Source organism: Schistocerca piceifrons, chromosome 2 (genome assembly GCF_021461385.2).
Source record: "Schistocerca piceifrons isolate TAMUIC-IGC-003096 chromosome 2, iqSchPice1.1, whole genome shotgun sequence".
Lineage (NCBI taxonomy): Eukaryota > Metazoa > Arthropoda > Insecta > Orthoptera > Acrididae > Schistocerca > Schistocerca piceifrons.
This window is the reverse complement of record NC_060139.1, coordinates 253,905,286-253,930,898: the sequence shown is the minus strand read 5'-3', so window position 1 is coordinate 253,930,898 and position 25,613 is coordinate 253,905,286. Positions and strand designations below refer to the sequence as shown.

Sequence of the window (25,613 nt, the reverse complement as noted above, 5' to 3'; positions counted from 1 at the left end):
GAAACCGTTGTGCGGGCATCATTTCGCAGCCTTCCCGGAAATGCGAGCAGCTGACGCGGCAAACTCCAATATCGTGATGTGAGGAGGGCCTACAGAAGTTAAAGGAGAGAGAGTGGCCAATACTCATGCGACTGCCACATTTTCCCCGGACAGTGCTCCGAATCTACAAATAGGTAGTTTCGCAACGTAAAATGCAGTCACCTGTCGGCTGTAACAAGATATCGATGTAACAAATAAAGCCAAAGCAGCACCTCTAGCTCATCACTTGGCATGTGCCTAAAGTGAATGCCAGTTCTCCATGGTTATACATTTAACCATAGAATACTATAACAATTTTGAACCCTTCTATACCCATACCTTCGTCTATTCGACTACCACACCTAGGTTTGGCCAGCAAAATTAATAAAGAGACGAAACAGTAGACTTATGAACCCTCGCGCCCCTCCCGTTCACAACAATAGGGGGGTGGGGGGGGGGGGAGGATGTAATGAAGGGAAATGTGTTCGTCGAGTCGATTACCAATAATATTCTATTTGGAATATACTGACCAGTCTGGTGTGAAGTACTGCATACATCGGACGAACGACAAAAATAGTGAAATATTAGCAATATATTACAGCTGGCTTGACGTTTTGGAAATAGCAGGAATCCGCCAGTTAAGGTTTCATTAGTTTTAAGTCAGATGTACTGAAGCCATTTCTGTTTTACCTGCTGGGATATTCATCGTTGAAGATAGTAGCCTCTAAGCTTTGAATGTTGTTTCTTTCGTGTCCGCACAATAAATTTTCAATGAGCCACTGAGGGTCCAAAAGCTTGCATTACACTGGCGAAGGCCATTAAACTTATTTCTACATTGACATTTACAAAAGCTATTGCACAGCTCATGTGAATCAAATCAGCATTCAGTTCTCAAACCCCGCACTTACTCGCGTCAGATTCCCAATGACTCCCAGTCAGAAGCGTGATGTTTCAGTTGGTAAAATTGCTAAGACTCCTAAAAGACGGTTAACAGAGCTCTAGCAATTTGAAGTGAGTTTTAGTTCTTCCATATCTCATTACACACAAACTAAGACACATATTTTTTTATTGCCTGTTTCAAGACACGGATTTCTGAGCTCTTAAATCTGGGAAAAACCATATTCGGGTAACTATATTCGTTAACGAAATACTGCGAGAAACGTAGATTAAGAAGAAAGAGATGTTCTGGCAGGGAGGGCAAGCAGCTCTACAGCGCCCCACACCGCTCCCCCTTGGATTCGCTTGATGTTCATTGCTGATCATTATGTTATTCTTGTGTACAAGGAATGTTATTGTTATTCGATTATGCAAAAGATCTATTTGCTTGCAAAGCAAACTTAGTCACATTTATATAATTTAAAACAAAAGTAAAAGCACTACAGTACGGTACATAAATTTTGTACAATTTTAAATTTCGCCGCAACTGTTAACAATTAAAATAACGCAAGGGCAGCCCATAACTATTCACATCTAACTGTTTGAAAAATTTGTTTTACTAATTTTCATGTTGAAAATACTCTTACGAGAATTGTAATTACATCAAACATATATGCGAAATTTGGAAAGTATGATGTATCAGAATTATTGTGAGTTCGTAAATTTTAACTGTTGGTTCATTCACGTACGGTAATCAGTTTAATTATGCATCGTAAAACTTCCATTGTTACACTTTTTATCTACCGGTGTAGACCTACTACTGCTGCTGCGTCCGCAAAATCAGTCTGATTGTGATTGTTTGGACTGAAGGTTGAAAGTTAATCTCTGTTGTCTGAATGTCAACGTTTTTTGAAAAAGTAGTTGGATGTCATAAAACTGTAATCAGGATTGTAAATGCTGCTCATGTCATTTTTATTAGAGTACTGAATTTATGTCCCACTGATTTACACAAAGGACGATGGAAGATGCAGCGAACAGACTGCACACACACTATCGACGTGATAACGAATATAGGGATACGAGCTCAACAAAATGACAACTATGTAATATTGACTACCGCTTTCACTAAATTTTGTCGTACGCTTCGTTTTTCTATGAATAAGCAATACACAAATAAGAATGAAAACTGTCATTCATACAGTTGTATTGGTAGTAGGGTGGTCACTTTGTGCAGTACCCTCTGTCTCCTTAGTGTGTAGCGTATGTAGCCTATCCGCTGTGGCTGCCACGGTTTGAGATGTATCAGATAGGACGTAGTAGTTTTCAACTGCAAAGTATGTCCCTGTATGGCTAATTTACCTACTTTTTTCCTTCGACATCTTCTTTTATGCTCCTGAATTCGTTTCTTCCGATGTTCTCATTGCAGTTTCTCTATGTCATTTCTCTTAGTAATATCCAAGGTCAGTTAAGGATCATCACTAAAGATGAGAAAAAACATAGGAATATACACACATCAAAAAAAGTTTTGCATCACTCCGGTTCCCAAAACTCCTGAAGATAGGCGTTGACTGTGGATATTGTATCACAGACACCGTCCCTTTGAGTGTTCAGAGATGACACTAAACCCGCCCAAAGATGTAAACAACCATGCATGAGCAGCGCCTATTAGACGGAGGGGGTCCGACAACCGATCAGTTCCAGACATTCCACCAGGAAGGAGGTACACGGCTCATGCTATCTGTAGTTCAGTCATGCCTAGATGGTCAATACCGCGGTTCGATGTCGTCCGCATCGTTACTCTGCGCCAGGAAGGGCTCTCAAGAAGGGGTCTTGGAGTGAACCAAAGCGATGTTATTCGAACATGGGGGAGATACAGAGAGACAGGAACTGTCGATGACATGCCTCGCTCAGGCCACCCAAGGACTACTACTACCGTGGATGACCGCTACCTACAGATTACGGCTCGGAGAAACCCTCACAGCAATGCCACCACGTTGAATAATGATTTTCGTGCACCCACACGACATCGTGTTACGATTCAAACTGTGCGCAATAGGGTGCATGATGCGCAACTTCACTCTCGACGTCCATGGCGAGGGCCATCTTTGCAACCACGACACCATGCAGTGTGTTACAGATGGGCCCAACAACATGCCGAATGGACCGCTCAGGATTGGCATCACGTTCTCTTCACGGACGAGTGTCGCATATGCCTTCAACCAGACAATCGCCAGAGACGTGTTTGGAGGCAACCCGGTCAGGCTGAACGCCTTAGACACACTGTCAGCGAGTGCAGCAAGGTGGAGGTTCCCTGCTGTTTTGGGGTGGCATTATGTGGGGCCGACGTATGCCGCTGGTGGCCATGGAAGGCGCCGTAACGGTTGTACGATATGTGAATGCCATCCTCCGAACGATAGTGCAACCATATCGGCAGCATATTGGCAAGGCATTCGCCTTCATTGACGACAATTTTTAGCCCCCATCGTGTACATCTTGTGACTGACTTCCTTCAGGATAACGACATCGCTCGACTAGAATGGCCAGCGTGTTCTCCAGACATGAACCTTATGGAACATGCTTGGGATAGATTGAAAAGGGCGGACGATGTGATTCACCAACCACTCTGAGGGATCTACGCCGAGTCGCGGTTGAGACGTGGGACAATCTGGACCAACAATGCCTTTATGAACTTGTGGATAGTATGCTACGACGAATACAGGCATGCTACTGGGTACTAGAGGTACCAGCGTGTACAGCAATCTGGACCACCACCTCTGAAGATCTCGCTGCATGGTGGTACAACATGCAATGTGTGGTTTCCATGAGCAATAAAAAGCGCGGAAATGATGTTCATGTTGATCTCTATTCCAATTTACTGTGCAGATTCCGGAACTCTAAGAAACCGAGGTGATGCAGAACTTTTTTAATGTGTATAGAATACTTAAAAATTTTTAGGATACTACGAAGAGAAAGAGTGAAAAACTAATGTTACTTTTTCCTCATTTCTTCCGTTACTTTCTATTGTGTGCCAATGGGCTCCTTGTCCGCAGGGACCCGCCTAGTTGGGCCCTTGTTCATACAACCACCATGAGCGTTTTAGTGGGCAATTCAAAAGTAAAAAGAGCAAAATGTAATGAATTTTGTGAAAGAAAGAAATTCATGATTGTATACTTACGGTATACAGAGTGGTCCATTGATCGTGACTGGGTCAATATCTCACAAAATAAGCGTCAAACGAAAAACTACAAAGAACGAACTTGTCTAGCTTGAAGGGGGAAACCAGATGGCGCTATGGTTGGCCCGCTAGATGACGCTGCCATAGGTCAAACGGATATCAACTGCGTTTTTTAAATAGGAACCCACATTTTTATTACATGTTCGTGTAGTACGTAAAGAAATATGAATGTTTTAGTTGGACCACCTTTTTCGCTTTGTGACAGATGGCGCTGTAACAGTCACAAACGTGTAAGTACGTGGTACCACATAACATTCCGCCAGTGCGGTCCATATTTGCTTCGTGATACATTACCCGTGTTAAAATGGACCGCTTATCAACTGCGGAAAAAGTCGATATCGTGTTGATGTATGGCTATTGTGATCAAAATGCCCAACGGGCGTGTGCTATGTATGCTCCTCGGTATCCTGGACGATATCATCCAAGTGTCCGGACCGTTCGCCGGATAGTTACGTTATTTAAGGAAACAGGAAGTGTTCAGCCACATGTGAAATGTCAACCACGACCTGCAACAAATGATGATGCCCAAGTAGGTGTTTTAGCTGCTGTCGCGGCTAATCTGCACATCAGTAGCAGCCAAATTGCGCGAGAATCGGGAATCTCAAAAACGTCGGTGTTGAGAATGCTACATCAACATCGATTGCACCCGTACCATATTTCTATGCGCCAGGAATTGCATGGCGACGACTTTGAACGTCGTATACAGTTATGCCACTGGGCACAAGAGAAATTACGGGACGATGACAGATGTTTTGCACGCGTTCTATTTAGCGACGAGGTGTCATTCGCCAACAGCGGAAACGTAAACCGGCACAATATGCACTATTGGGCAACGGAAAATCCACGATGGCTACGACAAGTGGAACATCAGCGATCTTGACGGGTTAATGTATGGTGCGGCTTTATGGGAGGAAGGATAATTGGCCCCCATTTTATAGATGGCAATTTAAATGGTGCAATGTGTGCTGCTTTCCTACGTAATGTTCTATCGATGTTACTACAAGATATTTCACTGCATGACAGAATAGCGATGTACTTCCAACACGATGGATGTCCGGCACATACCTCGCGTGCGGTTGAAGCGATACTGAATAGCATATTTCATGACCGGTGGATTGGTCATTGAAGCACCATACTATGCCTGCACGTTCACCGGATCTGACGTCCCCGTATTTCTTTCTGTGGGGAAAATTGAAGGATATTTGCTATTGTGATCCAGCGACAACGCCTGACAACATGCGTCAGCGCATTGTCAATGCATGTGCGAACATTACAGAAGGTGAACTACTCGCTGTTGAGAGGAATGTCGTTACACGTATTGCCAAATGCATTGAGGTTGACGGACATCGTTTTGAGCATTTATTGCATTAATGTGGTATTTACAGGTAATCATGCTGTAACAGCATGCGTTCTCAGAAATGATAAGTTCTCAAAGGTACATGTATCACATTGGAACAACCGAACTAACATGTTCAAACGTACCCACATTCTGTATTTTAATTCAAAACACCTACCTGTTACCAAATGTTCGTCTAAAATTGTGAGCCACATGTTTGTGATTATTACAGCGCCATCTGTCACAAAGCGAAAAAAGTGGTCCAACTAAAACATTCATATTTCTTTACGTATTACACGAATATCAAATAAAAAATGCAGTTGATATGCGTTCGACCTATGGCAGCGCCATCTAGCGGACCAACCATAGCGCCATCCTGTTTCCCCCTTCAAGCTAGACAAGTTTCGTTCTATCTAGTTTTTCGTTTGACGCTTATTTCTGAGATATTTGGCCCGGTCACAATCAATGGACCACCCTATATATTTTATATCCGAGTAATTATATTACTAGCATTTGGAGACAACTCAAAAAAATTGTCAGCATCCATGTAAAACAGCATTATGGTGGGTGCAGAAATTACAAGCATGGCAGCTTCATTAGTATGTAGTATGTGTGCAAACCAATTAGACGACAAGATTATTTGGAACTTTCATTAAAGGCTACGTAGGGAATGTGTTGAGCTGAATTAAATATAAGTAAAATTTTACCTAGTTGTTACTTGTCGCACACTTCTATTTGACCCCTATATGATGGTTGAAGTCGGGTGACTTCGTGCCACTCCGGAATGCTTACGGTCGTTGCCAGCCTTAGCTATGTAACAGTACGTAGCCGTTGTGGATATAATGTCGATCCGTGTGCACTGTTACACCTAGTGATTGTTAATATCTACAAAAAAAGGGGGGAAGAGGCTGCACCTGGCCCTTCTAGCGGCATGCTATCAACTTTTGCGCCACTTCTGTGATGCATCAATCCATTACATGATCGTTTCTTTTATAAGCTATAATCTGCCTGCTCCAGGAGGAGACGGGCCTTGTCTTAGCAGTCAATGTGTTGCGAACCGATCGCAAGTTTTCGCTCCAATCATCCTCCACTCTGGAGCCAAGTAATAGAGTGCGTTCCATTTGTTATCTTGTATGTGCATAACGTTTGTTTATGGTTGACAATATGTTATTTTACAACTGAATTACTAAATATTGCCTGGACATGAATCTTATTTTTCTTAATGTACGTAGTTGCCCTTAGCAATGTCAGTAAATTGTGCTGCATAACTTAATAATTTCAGTTCTTTTCTTCGTTTCATCAATTCGTCGAATCAGAAATGTTGTACAGTTGAATAATAAAATTTAAATACGGCATTTAAGGCATTTAATTCGTAAGTTGTTATAAATGCTGTTTTTGATGGTTAGCTATATCATAAAATTTCTCCTGGTGGGGCCCAAATCATAGGTTCAGCCTTTGGATCTACAGAGCCCAAATACAACTAGTCCAGACGTGAAAGACAAAAAGTGACAAAAAATTGTTACGTAAACCGGTAACTGTGTAACTAACTACCTAAACATTCAGCTGACATTATACAGAGATCCTGTGGGTCGTTACGAGCTTTTTCTGTTATGTTTCGGCAGATATTTACAATTTAGTTTTTGCACTGTGTAGCTAGAGTCGGCCAAAACAAATACTGCTCATTAAGTATTTCACACGACACCCAGTGCCGACAGAAGCAGAATAATTTTCAAAGCGGAATTTAATGTTGCCATTCGATTGACCGGTCCAAAATTAGCCTAGTGCAACATTCGTTCTATCGATCTGTGTTAACAGGGACAGAATAACACGAAAAACAACCAGTAGTCCAAGCAGAGACAGCACTACCCTGGTCCATGCTGCTACTGCCGGAGAACTTGTTATTCTTCGCGTTTTATTCCTCTTGTCAATACAGATCGGTAAAACGAATATCGCACTAGATTACTTTGGGGCCGCTCAATCGAATGGTCACACAAAATTCCGCTGTGAGAGTCATTTTTCTCGCAATTGGAAACTAACCGATGCTTTCTCTCGGCAATAGGCGTCGCCTGAAAGACCTGATGAGCAGCATTCGTTTAGGTTGGCGCATAAACCTTGTACTGATACTGTGCAGTATATGCCACAACTTACAAGTTATTATATTCAAATTGTGTGACCCATTCTTTATTTTCCATTGACAACTGTGCAGATGTGTCTACCTGGACAAAATAGATTAAACGAGGGTAAACATTTTATGACCAGATAAAATATCTTTCAAAGATCAAGTTCAGTGTGTTGAATGCGACGACATAAGCCAGAACTATCAAATGTTGGTCTCTATGTTATTACATATGCACGTAAGTACATAATTCTTTGTTCTCACCAGAGACCAATTTTACAGCCACCAGAACCAGCAGATCCATGGGAAGGTGTAATGGATGCCACAGAGGATGGGGCAAGGTGCCCAGAGGTAGAAAACACTGACAAAACGTCTGAAGACTGTTTGCTACTTAATGTGTATACAACCAGCGTAAGTAAAGTTTATTCAATAATAATAGAATCCCTATAAATGCCTTAAAAGTCGCTAAATTTAAGAAGTCAATGGAAACATTTCTTTCTTATAATAGTCTGTTATTTCCAGTATGTCCCCTGACATTTCAGCTATTGTTCAAGGGTGATTAAGAAAGTGTGGTACCCAGAAATATTAGCTCAAATACTGGAGCAGGTATTAAAAGATTTGAAAAACATGGAGCAACTTTGGCAAATGTGGTTTTCTAAGGAAATGGTTAAACTCTGTAACAGGTCCATTAAACCCCCAAATTGAAAACTTGTGTGTAGTATACTGTAACTGCTACAACAGAGGATCCAGGAATAATATTTACCTGATGTTAGCGTACAGTTTCTCAAATTGGTCTCATAAATGATATAAATCTTCTCAGGTATAAGAAAAGCGTCCTTAGCTTCGTAAACACTCTTTCTCACTGGCAGTTTGCTGGTGAATAAGGCCACATGCATGACTGTGGACAGCATTAGTGTGTACATATATCTAAACATACATTCCTTCTTTGCAAGACACCATAAAGTGTGAAGAGAAGTGAACATAGTGAATCAAAATCGTTTTACCACCTACCTATTCCATTCATGGATAAAATCCAAGCATAACTCCATTATAAGACGAAATTTCAAATTTACAGTTTTGGACATTATACAGGCTGTGGAGCAGTCATTGCTGAACATGCTGCCAAACATGATATCCATCATCTCAATGATTGCTTCACAGCCTGTGCCATATGGATCCTTCCCACCAACACCAGCTTTTCTGAATTGTTCAGGTGGGAACTTTCCCTCCAATACATCCTATGTTCCCATAACCCTCCTGGCCTCAACCTTCATTAGTCACTGTCCTCACCCACGCAGCCCCCTCCCTGTTCCCACTCCAGCACTACACAGCCATCATTTCACCGCCACACCCAGGCTTTTAATTTCTTTTTATTTCTCTCCTTTCTGCTACTTACCCCCTCCCCCCTCTGCACCTTCTCTCCTGCCCTCTGTCTGAACTGCAACACTTCACTGTCTGCCACTCCCACCATACTCTCTCTCCCCCTCCCCACCCCACCTCCTCCTTACCCCCAACCAGTTGCCACACCCATCATGCACTGGTGCTGCTGCTCGCAGTGTAGTTTCAGTTCTGTGAGACTGCAGACGTGTGTGCAAGTTGTGTTTGCTTGAGTGTGTGTGTGCATGTGTGTATGTGTGTCTACTGCTGACAAAGGCCGAAAGCTATAATTATGTGAATTTATCTTTTTTTTTATGCCTATCGCAACTCAGCATCTCCACTGTATGGTGAGTAGCAACGTTCCTTCTCTGGTATTGTTTTGAGAAAATGTGTTTTAAAATTTCATTTTATTACTGGTGCCATTGTTTTATTTGAAGTATTTTTGAAATCAGTTCTGCATATATATTGCCCGTAGGATGTCATTTGTCAAATGGTGTAGCATTTTTTAAATCAACAGTACACATCATGTGATTAATTCCTTCAGACCTAAAGCATATTGCAGTCTGCATAAATTTAAAACCATGTAAATTGGCCGCTAATTGAGAGCAATTGGTGAACCCAGTGCTGCCTTTTTGTCAGAATGTTGGCATTTTTATTCTATGTTATGGCCAACTGCAAAATTGGCTATATCAGTAGCATTTATAACTTTCATACAAGAAGGGACCACTTATCTTGTTTGGCGTTACTGCAATCACAAAATGTTGTTCTTTTATACAAATCTACTCTGAGCACCTCAAAATGCCTCTAAAAGTTAGGAGATATATAATTTTGTGAAGCATTACATACACAGCTGCGACATTTTGAAAAGGGGGCTCTTGTCAGGCCAGTGTTATTTCCCCGTAACAACAAGATGTCCATTTTCAGAAGACTGACATCAATTACTTTCAATGACATTATTGACTTCATTGGATTCAAACAACTTTGAAATGTATATAAACATGCACACAGTATGAAATAAATTATTATAATACATGCAAAAAATAAAAATGGATATAGTAGATGTTATCAAACGTTTTTGCTTATACTGAAAATTGTACTTCTCTAACAAGAGGAACCTTTTTGCTTCCTGTCTCACAGATATTGTTGACAGTTAAACATACAAATAAGAAATGTGTGTCACAAGAGACTGCAACAAGAGCCTGTTTTGCACAGAAAAGAATTTTTGTTCCATGCTGATGCAAAATATCTTGCCACTTTTTTTGTCTGATTTTGAAACTCTGCATAAAGCCATGTCTACATCTACACTGAAGAACCAAAGAAACTGGCACACCTGCCTAATATTGTGTAGGGTCCCCGTGAGCATGCAGAAGTGCTGCAGCACAATGTGCCATGGACTCAAGTAGTGCTGGAAGGAATTGACACCATGAATCCTTCAGGGCTGTCCACAAATCTGTAAGAGTATGAGGAGGTGAAGATCTCTTCTGAAGAGCACATTGCAAGGCACCCCTGATATGCTCAATAATGTTCATGTCTGGGGAGTTTGGTGGCCAGTGAAAGAGTTTAAACTCAGAAGTGTGTTCCTGGAGCCACTCTGTAGCAATTCTTTACGTGTAGGGTGTCGCATTGTTCTCTTGGAGTCACCCAAGTCTGTCAGGATGTGCAATGGACATGAATGGATGCAAGTGATAAGATTAGATACATGTCACCTGTCAGAGTTGTATCTAGACATATCAGGAGTCCCATATAACGCCAATTGAACATGCCTCACACCTTTACAGAGCCTCCAGCAGCTTGAACAGTGTCCTGCTGACATGCAGGGTCCATTGATTCATGAGGTTGTGTCCATCCACTTGATGCAATTTGAAACGAGACTTGTCCAACCAAGCAACATGTTTCCATCCATCAACAGTCCAATGTCGGTGTTGGCAGGTCCAGGTGAGGTGTAAAGCTTTGTGTCATGTAGTTATCAAGGGTACATGAGTGGACTTTCAGCAAGCTCATGTCGATAATGTTTCGTTGAGTGGTTCACATGCTGACACTTTTTGATGGCCCAGCATTGAAATCTTCAGCAATTTGCAAAAGGGTTGCAATTCGGACAAGTTGAATGATTCTCTTCAGTCATCATTGGTCCTGTTCTTACAGGATCTTTTTCTGGCCACAGTGTTGTTGGATATTTGATGTTTTACCGGATTTCTGATTTTCGCAGTTCACTCTCGAAATAGTTGTACAGGATCTGCGTCGCTAGCTTGGAGATGTTGTGTCCCATCACTTGCATGCTGACTATAACACCATGTTCAGTCTCACTTAAATCTTGATAAGCTGCCATTGTAGCAGCCATAACCATTCTAATGACTACACCAGACACTTGTTGTCTTATGTAGGTGTTGCCGACCACAGTGCCGTATTCTACCATTTACATATCTCTGTATTTGAATATGCATGCCTACACCAGTTTCATTGGCGCTTCAGTGTATAACTTATTTCATATATTTGTTGTATAAGTATATTGTGTCTTGTAAACTGTCATCATTGTTACAAACAGAAATTATGTACATAATGCTGCATTTTAATTAGTTACAAGAACAGCTGTCAAATCAACAGTTCTTAAAATATTTGTTCAAAAATTTCCAGAATGTAGTAACCAAATACATAAAACAAATAAGTTATCCCATTTCTCTATCTTGTGATAATTACATTACACTGTTATTCATTTAAAAGAGTTTCCATTTAGCTCTTTGTCAAATTTCATGTATGAATCATTATACCAGTTGTCAGATAGAACAGGCAATCCTAAGAGACCAGTGATGATTTTCCTTCACCCTGGTGGTTTTTACGTCTACAGAGGCACCAGTGACTTGTTTGGTCCACAGTACCTAATGGATGAAGACATAGTTCTGGTGACACTCAACTACAGGCTTGGAGCTTTGGGTATGTAAATGAAATGAATGCATTAACTCCTAACAATTTAGAAAAAATGTGCTAGGCAGTGCTTCAAACTATATACCTGTTCTTTATAGATTGAAATACCTAATTTTCAGAAACCAGTGATTTAATAGGGAAACATATGCATACAATAATAATTATTGAAATAAGTATAAGTCAGATCTTGACTGGCTGGAAGGATTAAGGAGGTGATGAATTTGATGTCCGGATGCAGTAAGAGGTAATGTCCCATGACAGCAAAACCATTATAGTGCTGGATGTTGGTCCATATGCATGCGCAGCATCAACAGTGGCAAACCAGGAATCTGGTGGGAATTAACAGATGTTGTCTCAAGGCAATGGAGAAAATTAATAGTGTTTTGGTTACAGGAACATAGGCTATGGGATGTTTTGGAATTATGTTGAAGAGACTACTGTTTATTTCATTCATACTTGTAAGAACAGATAGTATTATGAAAATTAATTTTACTATGCCTTAGTTCAGATTGTATCCCATAATACAATAATGTAGACTCTACAAAATACACTTCTTAAATTATTTCATAAATTAATGATTATGCTGCAGGATTCCTAAGCACCGGAGACTCAGTTGTTCCTGGAAATAATGGATTAAAGGATCAAGTGATGGCTCTCAGATGGGTAAAGCAGAACATTGCTGCATTTGGTGGGGATCCAGATAGCGTGACACTTGCTGGTTATAGTGCTGGTGCTGTCAGTGTATGTTTGCACATGTTGTCCCCAATGTCTAAAGGTATGCACTACATATTCTAAAAAAAAAGTGTGTGTGCGTGTGTGGGTGTGGGTGTGGGTGTGGGTGGGTGGGTGTGTGCATAACAGTTCACACATCCACTCAAGTAGATTGTACACATATATTTTTCTGGCTCAAACAAAGCAGAAATAAAGTGGTTGACAGACCGAAAATTAAACTTGAGTAGCTGATTCTGTAAGCTGAATCTGACCAAGAATCTGCTGAATGGCAAATGCAGTGCAGAGTAATTATTTCACTTTCTATGATTTGAGGATCCCTCAGGTTCTCAAATACTGTCTGCTGCTGGTCTTACATTTTTAGTTTCTCTGCTATCACACCTAGCAGTGTCTCCTTGAATCTGAAGACTTCACTAGTTATCATAATTACAAGGCCATCATATTGTATTACTAAAATTTACAAAGACTTACATTTTTTTATAAACACTTGTCTTTTATTAATGCCTATCAGAATTTGGAGGAAAAAAGAAAAATCAGTCCTTGTATTTGGTAAATATCCCCATTTCCCCAGCCTTTCCTCTGTTTTATCAAATGAAGAAATCTATAACCTGAAAACTTCCAATTATGTGTAGCTGTTGTTTCATAATACTTTACTGTAACTTGCTAGAAGAAATGCGTTTGGAATTTTTGAGATGTAATAGGTACCAACAAGATCAAGTGAAACAAAATTTCAATGCAAACACACTAGTTATCTATAACTCATTATTAAAGAGAACTTCAGAAATGCAGAACAACTCAAGACAAGTGTTAATGGAGAGAAAATGGAGAGAAAATAATTCTGCTGACTGTTTAACAATTGATTATTATGATTCTCCTACTTTTTTTGTGTAAGTGAGACCAATAAAATTAGTAATTAATATTTAATAAAACTGATAGTAAAAAATCTTTATTTGCCCATAATGCTTTACTGTCTTGAACATCATAATTTTTTGTACTTTTACAACAGTGATATATTTCCGTAAATATATCAATTAGCAGTTTAGGAACTGTTACATAAACATTGGCCACCAAACTTAGAAAAATTTGAGTGAATATAAGCATCTATGATAATCACATCTGGTACATGATCAGGTACTTTGTTGTACTTCTGGGAGGTGCAAACAACGTCTACAAAAATGAAACAGGAGTGCCATGCACGATCTTAAACAGTGCCTGAGTAACCTCACTCACGCAAACATAGTAATGGTCGATATTCCACATCTCTATGAGCTTGTAAGATGGTCATGTGTTAATGTGGAAATAAAAAGTGACAACAATCAGTTTGAAAAAATTTGCAGACATTTTAAAAAAGTGAAATGTGTTGATAGAAGCAATTTTGGATGTAGATTCCACACACAACACGGACTTCACCTGAATGGCTTGGGGAAAGAATATCTGGCAAACCTGGTAACCAAGGAAATACAAAACCACCAAAATAAATTCAAAACCAGAATGATAATTGCATCAACATCACCAGACTCCATAACAAAAGCACTGCAAAAAGAAGTAAAAGTATTAGAACCATCATCAGCACCAGCAAAGCATTTAAAAAAAGATAGTGTTGACAGAAAGAGCAGTGGACAGCAATTTGAACGACAAGAGAACTACAGTTCTTCACCATCCAAATATTATTTTAGATGAAAACAAGAAAAACGAGAAGACTCCAAGTTCACAAGAAAGCACAGCAGTAGTGGCAGAACCACCGTTGGAAGTGTCAGAAGCAGCATCACCATCTGGCAGTATTAAGTACATTAGCAGCAGCACCATTAGTAGCAACAAGCAACTCACTGCAGCCCAATGTACAGGTATGTCCCGAGAGGTGCAGGAAACCTGTCCTTCTCAAGGAGTTTTGGTATCTCACCAGGAGACAGGAACAAATATGACAGCACAAAACATAAATAAAACTGTAACCAGTTCTCACACTAGTCACCTGCAGATTTTAAGCCTAAACATTCAGTGCCTTAGAAATAAGTCACTGGAACTTGAGGTAGCAGTGAATGGTACAAACATTGACTGAATGTGCATCATGGAACATTGGTGCAGAAGTTTTGAACTAAGTATCATTAATCATGGTGTATATGACCCGGGACAACCGGGAGATCTGGGAAAATCCCGGTAATTTTTTCATCCGGCACAAAACCAGGAAAAACCCGGGAATTTTTTAGAATTCCGGGAATTTTCCATTGTTTTTGTTATCAGTTAAATTTTTGTAATTTTGACTGGTAAGAACCGATACTCAACAAAGGATATTACTAAGCAATTTTTTCATTTTGTGGTGCAGTTCTTCTTCTTGTCTCCGTGCTTGCTAAGATATTACTGTATCCCGTGCGAGAATGTATGATGAATTTCTTAAATCACAGAGCGTTTGACTCTAATTTAAAAATTGACTCTTTGATAACAAGCCATTTAGATGAATTTTGAGCCCAGATGATCAGACATTTATGTCTTTATTAAAAATTTTACTGGCACATTTGTGTGATACATCTTACAGTGTAATAAGCGCATAAAACACCAACATTATATGTGAAAGCTTAGCTTCTCTTGCAGCGTATTAATCTTATAGACCAATATTATATGTGAAAGCTTTGCGCTTCGTGTAGCAACACTATGTATATTAATTTAAACCATTAACTTTTTCTATTTGTGTGTTCGCGCTACTTAACAGTGATGTTGCTATTGGCTGACTACATCACGTGTCCTAAGCTCTGAGTACCCGCTGTCATCGGCTGGCGAGATCACATGACATGAGCTATGACTGGCTTACAAAAGCGCATCGCAATCTCGATTTCAAATCTTCTTAAAGTAACATGTGGTGTTTGGTGGAATTCGAATTTATACTTTCATAATATGAAAATATGCAACGTACATGTTGCTGCACATCAAAGATCTTTCCAAAACGTGTTTTCTTCCCTGTGTTTAGTTTTCTAAAGCGCTGGGAAATTCCATGCCCGTGTATAAAACCATAATCATTTAAAGGACTGATAATTTATACAGTTCCAAGAGAAAATATCCTGTCAGTTAACAGGGAAAAAGTATGTTTTCACCTGGGAGAAAGTGTATTTTTAACTGGGAAATCCGGGAGAAACCCGGGAATTTTTTTTCCTTGTCCACGTATACACTCTGTTAATATTCATCCATATAAGTTGGCAAGTCAGTACTGTAGAAAAAATGTCAAAAACAGAGGTGTATGTATCTTTACTAACTCAAGTATCAGGTACAAAAGAAGGTGTGAAGCTGAATCATTGAGTGTGAAAATCATCTATACAGTTGTATGAAATACAGGGAAAAGTCATAGTCATAGCATAGCAAATACAGACCACCTACTGGGATGCAGACATATTCATTAATCAATTAGAAACACTTCTTAACATTCTTTTTACTGAAAGAGCCACTGTAGTTGTCTATGGGAATTTCAACATAAATCTTATGAATGAAAGTAGGCTAAACAATCAATTCCTAATCTATTATGTAGTTTCAATCTGTTTCCACACATACACGAACCCACAAGAATAACATATAATACAAACAGCCTTATAGATAATATATTTTCAGATATACAATCTTCGGGAGGATGACGGTTCAATCCCGTGTCCAGCCATCCTAATTTAGGTTTTCCGTGATTTTCCTAAATCACTCCATGCAAATGCCAGGATGGGTCCTTTGAAAGGGCACAGCCCACTTCCATCCCTGTCTTTCCCGACTCTGATGAGACCGATGACCTCGCTGTTTGGTTTCTTCCCCCCAACCAATCAAATACAAACCACAGAAGTAGAAGTAACAAATACTGATTTGGGATTATCAGACCATAAGGCTCTTGTCCTTAAATTTCCTTCAATGTCACTGCAAGAAAAAAAAGTGTACTTCATGTATGAAAAAAAATTTTCCACTGAAAACTGTGTAGAATTTACAAATATCCTAACTAGTGAGTCCTTGGCAGAAGTGCTGTCCCTAACAAATACAAATGATGCATATAACACTTTTTCTTCAATTTTCATGGGATATTTCAAAATGTGCTTTCCAAAGAAGCTGTCAAGAATCACATCAGTTCACAATAAAGCCAAGTTCTTGGATCACAGCTGGCATCAAATCACAGCTGGCATCAAAACTTCTTGTGGAACTCTAAAGAGACTAAATTCAAAACTGAATACATCTACAGATCCACAGTTCATAAAATATGTTAAGAATTACAAGAGGGCAAGAGGGTACATCGAAAAGTTATTGCCAAGGCAAAATTTATGAGTAATGACAACTTAATAAGACAGTCTGCTAACAAATCAAAAGCCATATGGTGTACTGTGAAGACTGAAAAAGGAAAGAGATGCAAAAACCAGGACATCATGCTCAAAAACACAGAAATTATCAATAATAAAAAACAAGATTTGCCAAATACATCAACAATTATTTCACAAATGCAACAACTTCATTAAGCTTAAAATTTACAAACTAAGAAGAACCTGAATTTCCAAAACCTGCTCAAGCTAAGCCATGTCTCCGCAATATCCTTTCTTTCAGGAGTGCTAGTTCTGCAAGGTTCGCAGGAGAGTTTCTGTAAAGTTTGGAAGGTAGGAGACAAGGTACTGGCAGAAGTAAAGCTGTGAGTACCGGGCATGAGTCATGCTTCGGTAGCTCAGATGGTACAGCACTTGCCCACGAAAGGCAAAGGTCCCGACTTCGAGTCTCAGTCGGGCACACAGTTTTAAACTGCCAGGAAGTATCATATCAGCGCACACTCCGCTGCAGAGTGAAAATCTGATACTGGAAACATCCCCTAGGCTGTGGCTAAGCCATGTCTCCGCAATATCCTTTCTTTCAGGAGTGCTAGTTCTGCAAGGTTCGCAGGAGAGCTTCTGTAAAGTTTGGAAGGTAGGAGACGAGGTACTGGCAGAAGTAAAGCTGTGAGTACCGGGTGTGAGTCGTGCTTCGGTAGCTCAGATGGTAGAGCACTTGCCCGCGAAAGGCAAAGGTCCCAACTTCGAGTCTCAGTCGGGCACACAGTTTTAATCTGCCAGGAAGTTTCATATCAGCGCACACTCTGCTGCAGAGTGAAAATCTCATTCTGGAAACATCCCTTAGGCTGTGGCTAAGCCATGTCTCCACAATGTCCTTTCTTTCAGGAGTGCTAGTCCTGCAAGGTTTGCCGGAGAGCTTCTGTAAAGTTTGGAAGGTAGGAGACGAGGTACTGGCAGAAGTAAAGCTTTGAGTATTGGGCATGAGTCGTGCTTCGGTAGCTCAGATGGTAGAGCACTTGCCCGCGAAAGGCAAAGGTCCCGAGTTTGAGTCTCGGTCGGGCACACAGTTTTAATCTGCCAGGAAGTTTCATAAGGTCTTCCTGTTTAGGGAAGACAAAAGTGAAGCCTTATGGCAGACAGACTATGCAGTTAGAATACTGTTAGTATACAAGTATAAAAAGTTTTATTACTGTGTTTAGTATGACCAAGTATTATTCTTTGTACTACTTAATGTAAAATTTTGTATGTTTCTTTTGCACAAATTGTTTCCCATAAACTTACGTGTACTTTGGATAACATCCATACAATATTTATTGTCTATGGATGGATAAATAAATAAATAAAAAATAAATACAATTCATTTGCTCAATGTTTCATTCTTTTTTACAAACGTAGTTGTCTTATGCACATATGACGCATACACAATCGGTATGCGAGGTCTGTTCAAAAAATTCTGGAACTTTGTCCACAAAATTTTTCTTCACTTACCTGTTATTTATTGTGCATCATCTCCTTCAAAATACTCCCCTCCACAATTGATACACCACTCCCAATGTCATTTCCATTTCAAGACGCAGTCTTGGTACACCATTTGTTGGTTCAAGTGAAGTGCCATCTGTGATTTTTCTTTTAGCTTGTATATCATTGCAAATCTTCATCCTTGCAATGGGCATGTCTGGAGAGTATGGAGGATGAGGCAGCACAGTGATTTCGTTTTTTGTGCACTAGTCCCACACCAACAGGGATGAAGGTCTGGGTGCATTATTGTGATGCCAGAGCCGTGAATTGTCTCACCATATTTAGGCCATTTCCTTCTCACATTTTCTTGCAGGCATCGCAACATGTCCTGATAGACTCATTGATTAACAGCTGTTCCTGTTGAATGAATTCATGATGAACTAATCCTTCAAAGCCAAAGAAAACTATCAGTATGGCTTTGACATTTGACCTGACCTGACATTTTAGAAAACCTTTCCTGACCCTTTGTGAAGATTGAACCTTGGTCTCAACATCATAACTGTAGACCACAGCTCATTACCAGTTATGATTCTCTTAAGTAATATCTTGTTCTCATTTACATGATCCAAAATGTCTTCACAGATAGCGAGGTGAAGGTCTTTCTGGTGTTGAGTCATGAGCTGTGGGGCAAAAGTGGTGGCGACGTGATTCACTCCATGCTGCTGTACCAGGATTTCATGACACGATCCAACTGCAATCTGCAATCTCTTGGACGGTCAGTGATCGACTGGCCACACAATTCTGTTGACAACCCTGACATGAACATCGTCAGTAGACATCAAAGGGTGTCCTGAAAGAGGTTCATCTTTAACTTCCATCCGGCAATTTGTAAACTGTTTGAGCCATTTGTGAAACTGAGTATGGCTTAAGCACTCATTACTGTATGCTTGGTGCGTAATTTTTCTGTGTCTCTGTAAAGATTTTCTTGAATTCCATGCAAGATTTAATGCAGACGTGTTGCTCCCCTAATTCTGCCGTCTTGAAATTCACAAAGTGTGTGACACAGTGTTTTACTCAATACAGTACTGAGCAGAAACTAACAGACATGCAGCAATGAAGTGTCTGGCAGTTACACATCAAACACAGGTGTGTGCAGGGATGCCAACCTCATTTTGCTCCAACACATCACTGGCATGAAATTACGAATCTTCTGGAATTTTTTTTAGTGAACCTCATATTATAGCTGACAAAGTGGTCCCTACAGGACTGGTGTTTAATTATATTAAGAGTTATCCTAATTTCTCTTGTCTGAAGCCTGGATATTCTATCCGTTTATGAGGGTATCTCAAAAAATAAGTTACATATGTCATCCGATGCTAAGAATGTTAAGGGTTTCCTGCAGACTCAGTTATACTGTGGTATAGACAACAGGTGTATCACAGTGCGGGAGTGAATAATGCAGCAACTCGAAACATGCTCCAAAGTTGAAATACGCGGGACAGTGTCATCCTTGTGGGCAAAACATCTGAATTGTACACAGATTCACCATGAAATTCTTGGTGATACATGGATCAAATGCAATGTCACACCCAGCCATAGTGAAATGTGCCAGCAGTTTGACCAAGGCCACACAAATGTTGGTGATAGTGAGAAGAATACCAGTAACACCAACCATAGATGACAATGCCCAGAAAACAGAGGAACCAGTTACCATGAACTGCAGGTTTTCTGATAATGAGGGTATTCACACATTGGTTATCCAATGGCTTTGTGACCAGTGGCAAATTTCTATCATTGATTAACTGAATATTGGTAGAACATTCCAACTATTGTTTACTGAGACTTGGTGACTATGTTGAAAAATAGTTTCAGATATCTTTATCACTTTGAAGTATAGTGAAGCATTCAATAAAAGTTACGTGGCCTGCATTATAATGTGTAACTTACTTTTTACAGTCCCCTTGTAGACAGTGTGTGCTTCACCACAAATTTCAGCCCCAGTTTGCAAATGAAAGTGGATTAATCCATAGTATATTTATTTAAGAACAGCATAAGTTATTATGTTTGTGACACTTTTAGTAAAGAAATATTATAGCTAATCTTTTTACATGTGTAGCAATATGCACTTTCCATGAAAGATATTCGTCAATCAAAATGCCTAAAAATTTATGTTTATCAGATTTTTCAGCTGTAGACAGTGATTCATTATTTATGTCTGCTTGAGATTGCTTATAATTTAGTAAAAACTTCATGACAACAGTCTTGTCCTTACTCAGTGTAGGTTTATTGTTGATCAGACATTCTACTGTCAGTTTAAAGTTATCTTCATTGTTTTGGAATGCTAGCCACTCGGTACAGCCCCAGCTACTAAATGATTTATCATAGAATATTTGTAAAGCACTTTAATAATTTTCATAGAATGAGAGCTATCCACAGACTGCAAGACTAGAGATCTGTTTGCGTTTGCAAGATCTCTGACCTAAAAAGCAGTGCCTGACCCATAAACTACAGAAGTAGCCAAAGTATAAATTTGACCACAACGTCACACTAGCTTTTGGGTTTTTGCTTTTTTGTGAGTAAAAGATCACACATTCACCCACATACAACCACACAGATTCACAAATGCACACTCCTGTGGCCATGACAAGACTGATTATCATTATTGAAAGCAGTTGCCTGCACTGAAGGGAGTGGGGAGGAGGTAAGGAAGGAAGAAAGGGAGGGGGGGGGGTGTAGGGAATGACATAAAGTAGTTAGAAAAAGGCAGGTCTTTTGATAGATGACTCAGTGGCTGTACAACAAGACGAAAGTATTACAGACAGTAGAGAATTAAAGAGATATAGAAAGGGGGAGAGGTGAGAAGGGAGGTGGAGAAAGAGAGGAAGTAGAAAATGAAGAATACAGGCAAAAGGGGAGAGGGGAGAGAGAAAGAGAGAGAGAGAGAGAGAGAGAAAATACCCACTTGGGTGGAAGAAGTGTGGTGGGGAAGGCAGTACATGATTTGGATGGGTAAGGAGTGATGTGGGCAGAAAAGAAAAGGGAAAAGGCAAGTTGAGGCAGTGGGAAACAGGTTAGTGGAAGATTAGGCCAAGGGTATTGTGAGAATGCAGGATTTGCTGGAGAGACAATTCCCACCTTTGTATTTCAGAAAACATGTGCTATATGAAAGTATCCAAATGCCATGCATAGTGAAGCACCTGTAAAAGTCAGTTTTTGGTGTAATGACCAGGACATTTGGCAACTGGATGGTTTAGTTTTTGGTTTGTCAGAGTTTAGCAGTCCCATTCATGTGAGTAAACAGTCAGTTACCTGTTGGGCCCACATAGAATGCTGCACAGTACTTGAGGAAACTGAGTGATCAATGTGTCTGACTGCTGTGCAGAGGACCCATCTTCAATTCCCTATACTGCCAAGAATGTTTCCTTGGTGAGAGGATTGGAATGGGGTGCACTCAACCTCATGATGCCAATTGAGGAGCTACTTGGCCAAGTAGTAGCAGTCGTGGAGGATGGCATGGCAGTCAGTTGGTACCAGGATATGTTTATGGATAAGCTGGATATGATTTTCTGTATCAGTAAAAGCTCTGGCAGGATTATTTGCAATTTTGACAACTTCTGCTTCTCACTGCAGTTGTGACATCAACAGTTGGTGTGGCATGTAAAGAAGGAGACTTATAGGTATAGAATGGGTGACAGCCGCTAAAGTGAAAATACTGATGCTGGTTGGCATGCTAGATATATAAGGACATATTTATGGAGTCATCCGAGAGGTGGGGGGTCAACATCTAGGAAGGTGGGTCATTGTGTTGAAAATGACCAGGTGAAGTGGTTTTGCGGGCAGGTGTTGAAGTTACTGAGGAAAGAGTGAAGGTTGTCCTTGCCATGAGCCTGAATCATGAAAATATGATCAGTAAATGTGAATCAGACAAGCAGTTAAGGTGTTGGCTGGAGAGAAAAGATTCCTTCAGATGGCCCATGTGAGCACAGATCGTGCCTTGGAATGCCACCTACCCTGTGATACAACACTCACCACCTCTTTTCTAATACTCCTGGTCAACCACGTTGTGGCCTACAGTTATTTCACTTTTGAAGGCCATATGTATGAACAAATCCATGGTACTGCCATAGGTAAACATATGGCACCATCCTATGCTAACTATTTATGGGCCAGCTGGAGGATTCCTTCATCTCTAGTCAGTGCCTAAAACCCCTCGTCTGGTTTAGATTCATTGATGGCATTCTCATGATCTGCACTCATGGCAAGGACAACCTTCACTCTTTCCTCAGGAACCTCGCTGCCAACTCCTAAAACCATTTCACCTTGTCCTTCTCAACTCAATGAGCCACCTTCCTAGATGTCAATCTCCAACTCTCAGGTGGTCCCATAAATATATCTGTTCATATCAAGGCCAGAAACCACCAGCCATTCATCTACTTTAACAGCTGTCACTCATTCCATGCCAAAAAATCTCTTCCTTACAGCCTCACCACCTGTGGATGCTACATCTGCATTGAAAAACAGGAGTTGTCAAAATATGTCAAAAATGCTGCCAGAGCCTTTATTGATAGACAATGTCCTATCCAGTTCATCCATAAACAGAGCTCCCATGCCTTGTCCTCCTCTGACAGCAATAAATTTGTTAGCAAGCAGCCAATCCACACACCACTAATCACCAAATATTACCCTGGACTTGAGAAGCTCAACTGCATGCTGCACCAGGTCTTCAACTGTCTATTGTTGTCCTGAGATGAGGGTAATCATACCAAACATCTTAACCATATCACCCAAAGTAATGTTCTGCTGCCCAGCCAACCTATATAATCCTGTCCATCCCTATTCCAATCTTCTCTACTCCAATCCTACGTCCAGTGTGTCACTTCCTTGTAAATGATCCAGGTGCAAGACTTGTCCTACACACTTGCCCACCACCTTCTACTGCATCCAGTAACAGGTATTCTGTACTCAATAAAAAGCAGTTCCATGTGTGAAAGCAGCCCTATCATAAATCAGTTATGCTACAGTTACTGTGCAGCATTCTGAGTCAGTATGACAGTATGACTGTCTGCTCGCATGAGTGGTGATTGCTGAACTGAGGCAATTCACAAACTTTACCATCCATTTGCCAAATATACTGTGCACTACAACACAAAAGATGTTAACAACTACTTCACTGCACATACAACTTGGAGACTTCCATCAAGAACAAGTTTATCTGAACTAATTGGCATTGTCTCTCCAGCTTATCTTGTGCTCTCGCAATCCCCCTGGCCTAAACCTCTACTGAAGTGTTTCCCACTGTCTCACCTTGCCATTTTGCTTTTCTCTTCTGTCATTGTCTGCACTACTCCTTTCCTGCCCAGGCCATGTACTACCTTCTCCCACCACTCTTCCCTCTCCTCCCCCCACACCCCCGCAAAAAAATCATGTGGTCATTTTCTCTCTCTGTGTCTCTCTCTTTCTCTCTTCCCTTCCTCCCCTTCCCCCTTTTCCACCCCTCACCCCTTCTCTCTCCCTTCCCTAACTCCGTCTCCAAATTACTCTCTTCCTTCCCACTCTCCCCCTCTACTTCTACACACGAGGTGTGGCTAGAAAAAAACCGGACTAGTACTGGTGAAACAATAAAACGAATGCAATAAGGCTGAAAGTCGCATGGCCTGTCACGTGACTCTCGCTCCGCCTACTGCTCGAGTTTCATCTGCCTCCTGCACTCAGTCTGCCCGTAGCGTCTGTTTTAAGTAGTTGACGTTTTGTCTGTGCGTTGGAAAATGTTGAGTGTACAGAAAGAACAGCGTGTTAACATCAAATTTTGTTTCAAACTAGGAAAATCTGCAAGTGAAACGTTTGTAATGTTACAACAAGTGTACGGCGATGATTGTTTATCGCGAACACAAGTGTTTGAGTGGTTTAAACGATTTAAAGATGGCCGCGAAGACACCAGTGATGACACTCGCACTGGCAGACCATTGTCAGCAAAAACTGATGCAAACATTGAAAAAATTGGTAAACTTGTTTGACAAGATCGCCGTTTAACAATCAGAGCAGTGTCTGAGTTAACAGGAGTTGACAAGGAAAGTGTTAGGCAGATTCTTCATGAAAGTTTCAACATGAACGAAGTGTGTTCAAAAATGGTTCCAAAGTGTCTCACAATTGAACAGAAGGAACGCCGAAGAATGATTTGTTCTGACATCCTGGAAAACATTGAAAGTGATCCCACCTTCTTACAAAATGTTATTACTTGCGATGAATCGTGGTTTTTTACTTACGATCCCGAAACTAAACGCCAATCGATGCATTGGAAAACTCCTGGTTCTCCACGACAAAAAAAGCGCGAATGTCAAAATCGAAATTCAAGGCAATGATGATTGTTTTTTTTTTACATCAAAGGGATTGTGCACATTGATTGGGTACCAGAGGGACAAACAGTGAATCAGCATTACTACATTAGCGTCCTGGCTACCCTACGTGAGTGAGTACGGAGAAAATGGAACGATTTGTGGAGAAAAAAGTCATGGATCCTTCACCAAGACAATGCCCCAGCTCACAGTGCGTTGTCAGTGAAGACGTTTTTGGCAAAACACAACATTCCCATCTTAGATCATCCATCCTACTCACCTGATTTGGCCCCCTGTGACTTTTTTCTTTTCCCTAAAGTCAAGTCAGCTTTGAAAGGAACTAGATTTGAGACTGTTGAAGCAGTAAAAGAAAAAGCGACGGAAGTAATGTATGGACTTACCGAAAATGATCTGCAGCATTGCTATGAACAGTGGAAAATTCATATGGAGCGGTGTAGAGACCGAGGAGGAGAGTACATTGAAGGAGATAACATGAAATTGTAAATAAATGTTTTTTCCAGCATCAGTCCGGTTTTTTTCTAGCCACACCTCGTATATACATATATCTCTTTATCTCTCACTCCCCCCCCCCCCCCCCCCCCCAAACTGTTCCTTCCATCATATATTGTGCATCCACTCAGTCATCTGTGTTTCTCGCTACTGCCTTGTGCTATTCCGCAACCTCTCCTTACCATTTGCATCCTTTGCTACCTTCTCCCCACATCTATCAACCCAGTCAACTGCTCTGTTATAATCATTGTCACCACAGCTTCTGTTTCAGATTAAATACTTACATAGCTTAAACAATGGAAAGTCCTGGATGGAATAACAACAATATGGCAAGGATAAATTACTATTTGCCATATGGAGGTGGAACTAATCCACAATGGAACAGAATTCTAGAAATATTTCAGCTTTTGGTCAAAATCCTGTTTCAGAAGTTGAAAAC

The 25,613-nt window shown here is 40.5% G+C and overlaps 1 protein-coding gene across 1 annotated transcript in view; it reads left to right on the top strand.

Annotated features, from left to right (window-relative positions):
- LOC124776291 (esterase E4-like) overlaps positions 1-25,613 on the top strand; it is a 148,305-nt gene that overhangs the window by 59,635 nt on the left and 63,057 nt on the right. Inside the window, exons 2-4 of the mRNA XM_047251198.1 lie at positions 7,864-7,992; positions 11,727-11,886; positions 12,467-12,652. Coding sequence (XP_047107154.1) covers positions 7,864-7,992; positions 11,727-11,886; positions 12,467-12,652 — 475 coding nt within the window. The remainder of the gene's footprint in view (positions 1-7,863; positions 7,993-11,726; positions 11,887-12,466; positions 12,653-25,613) is intronic.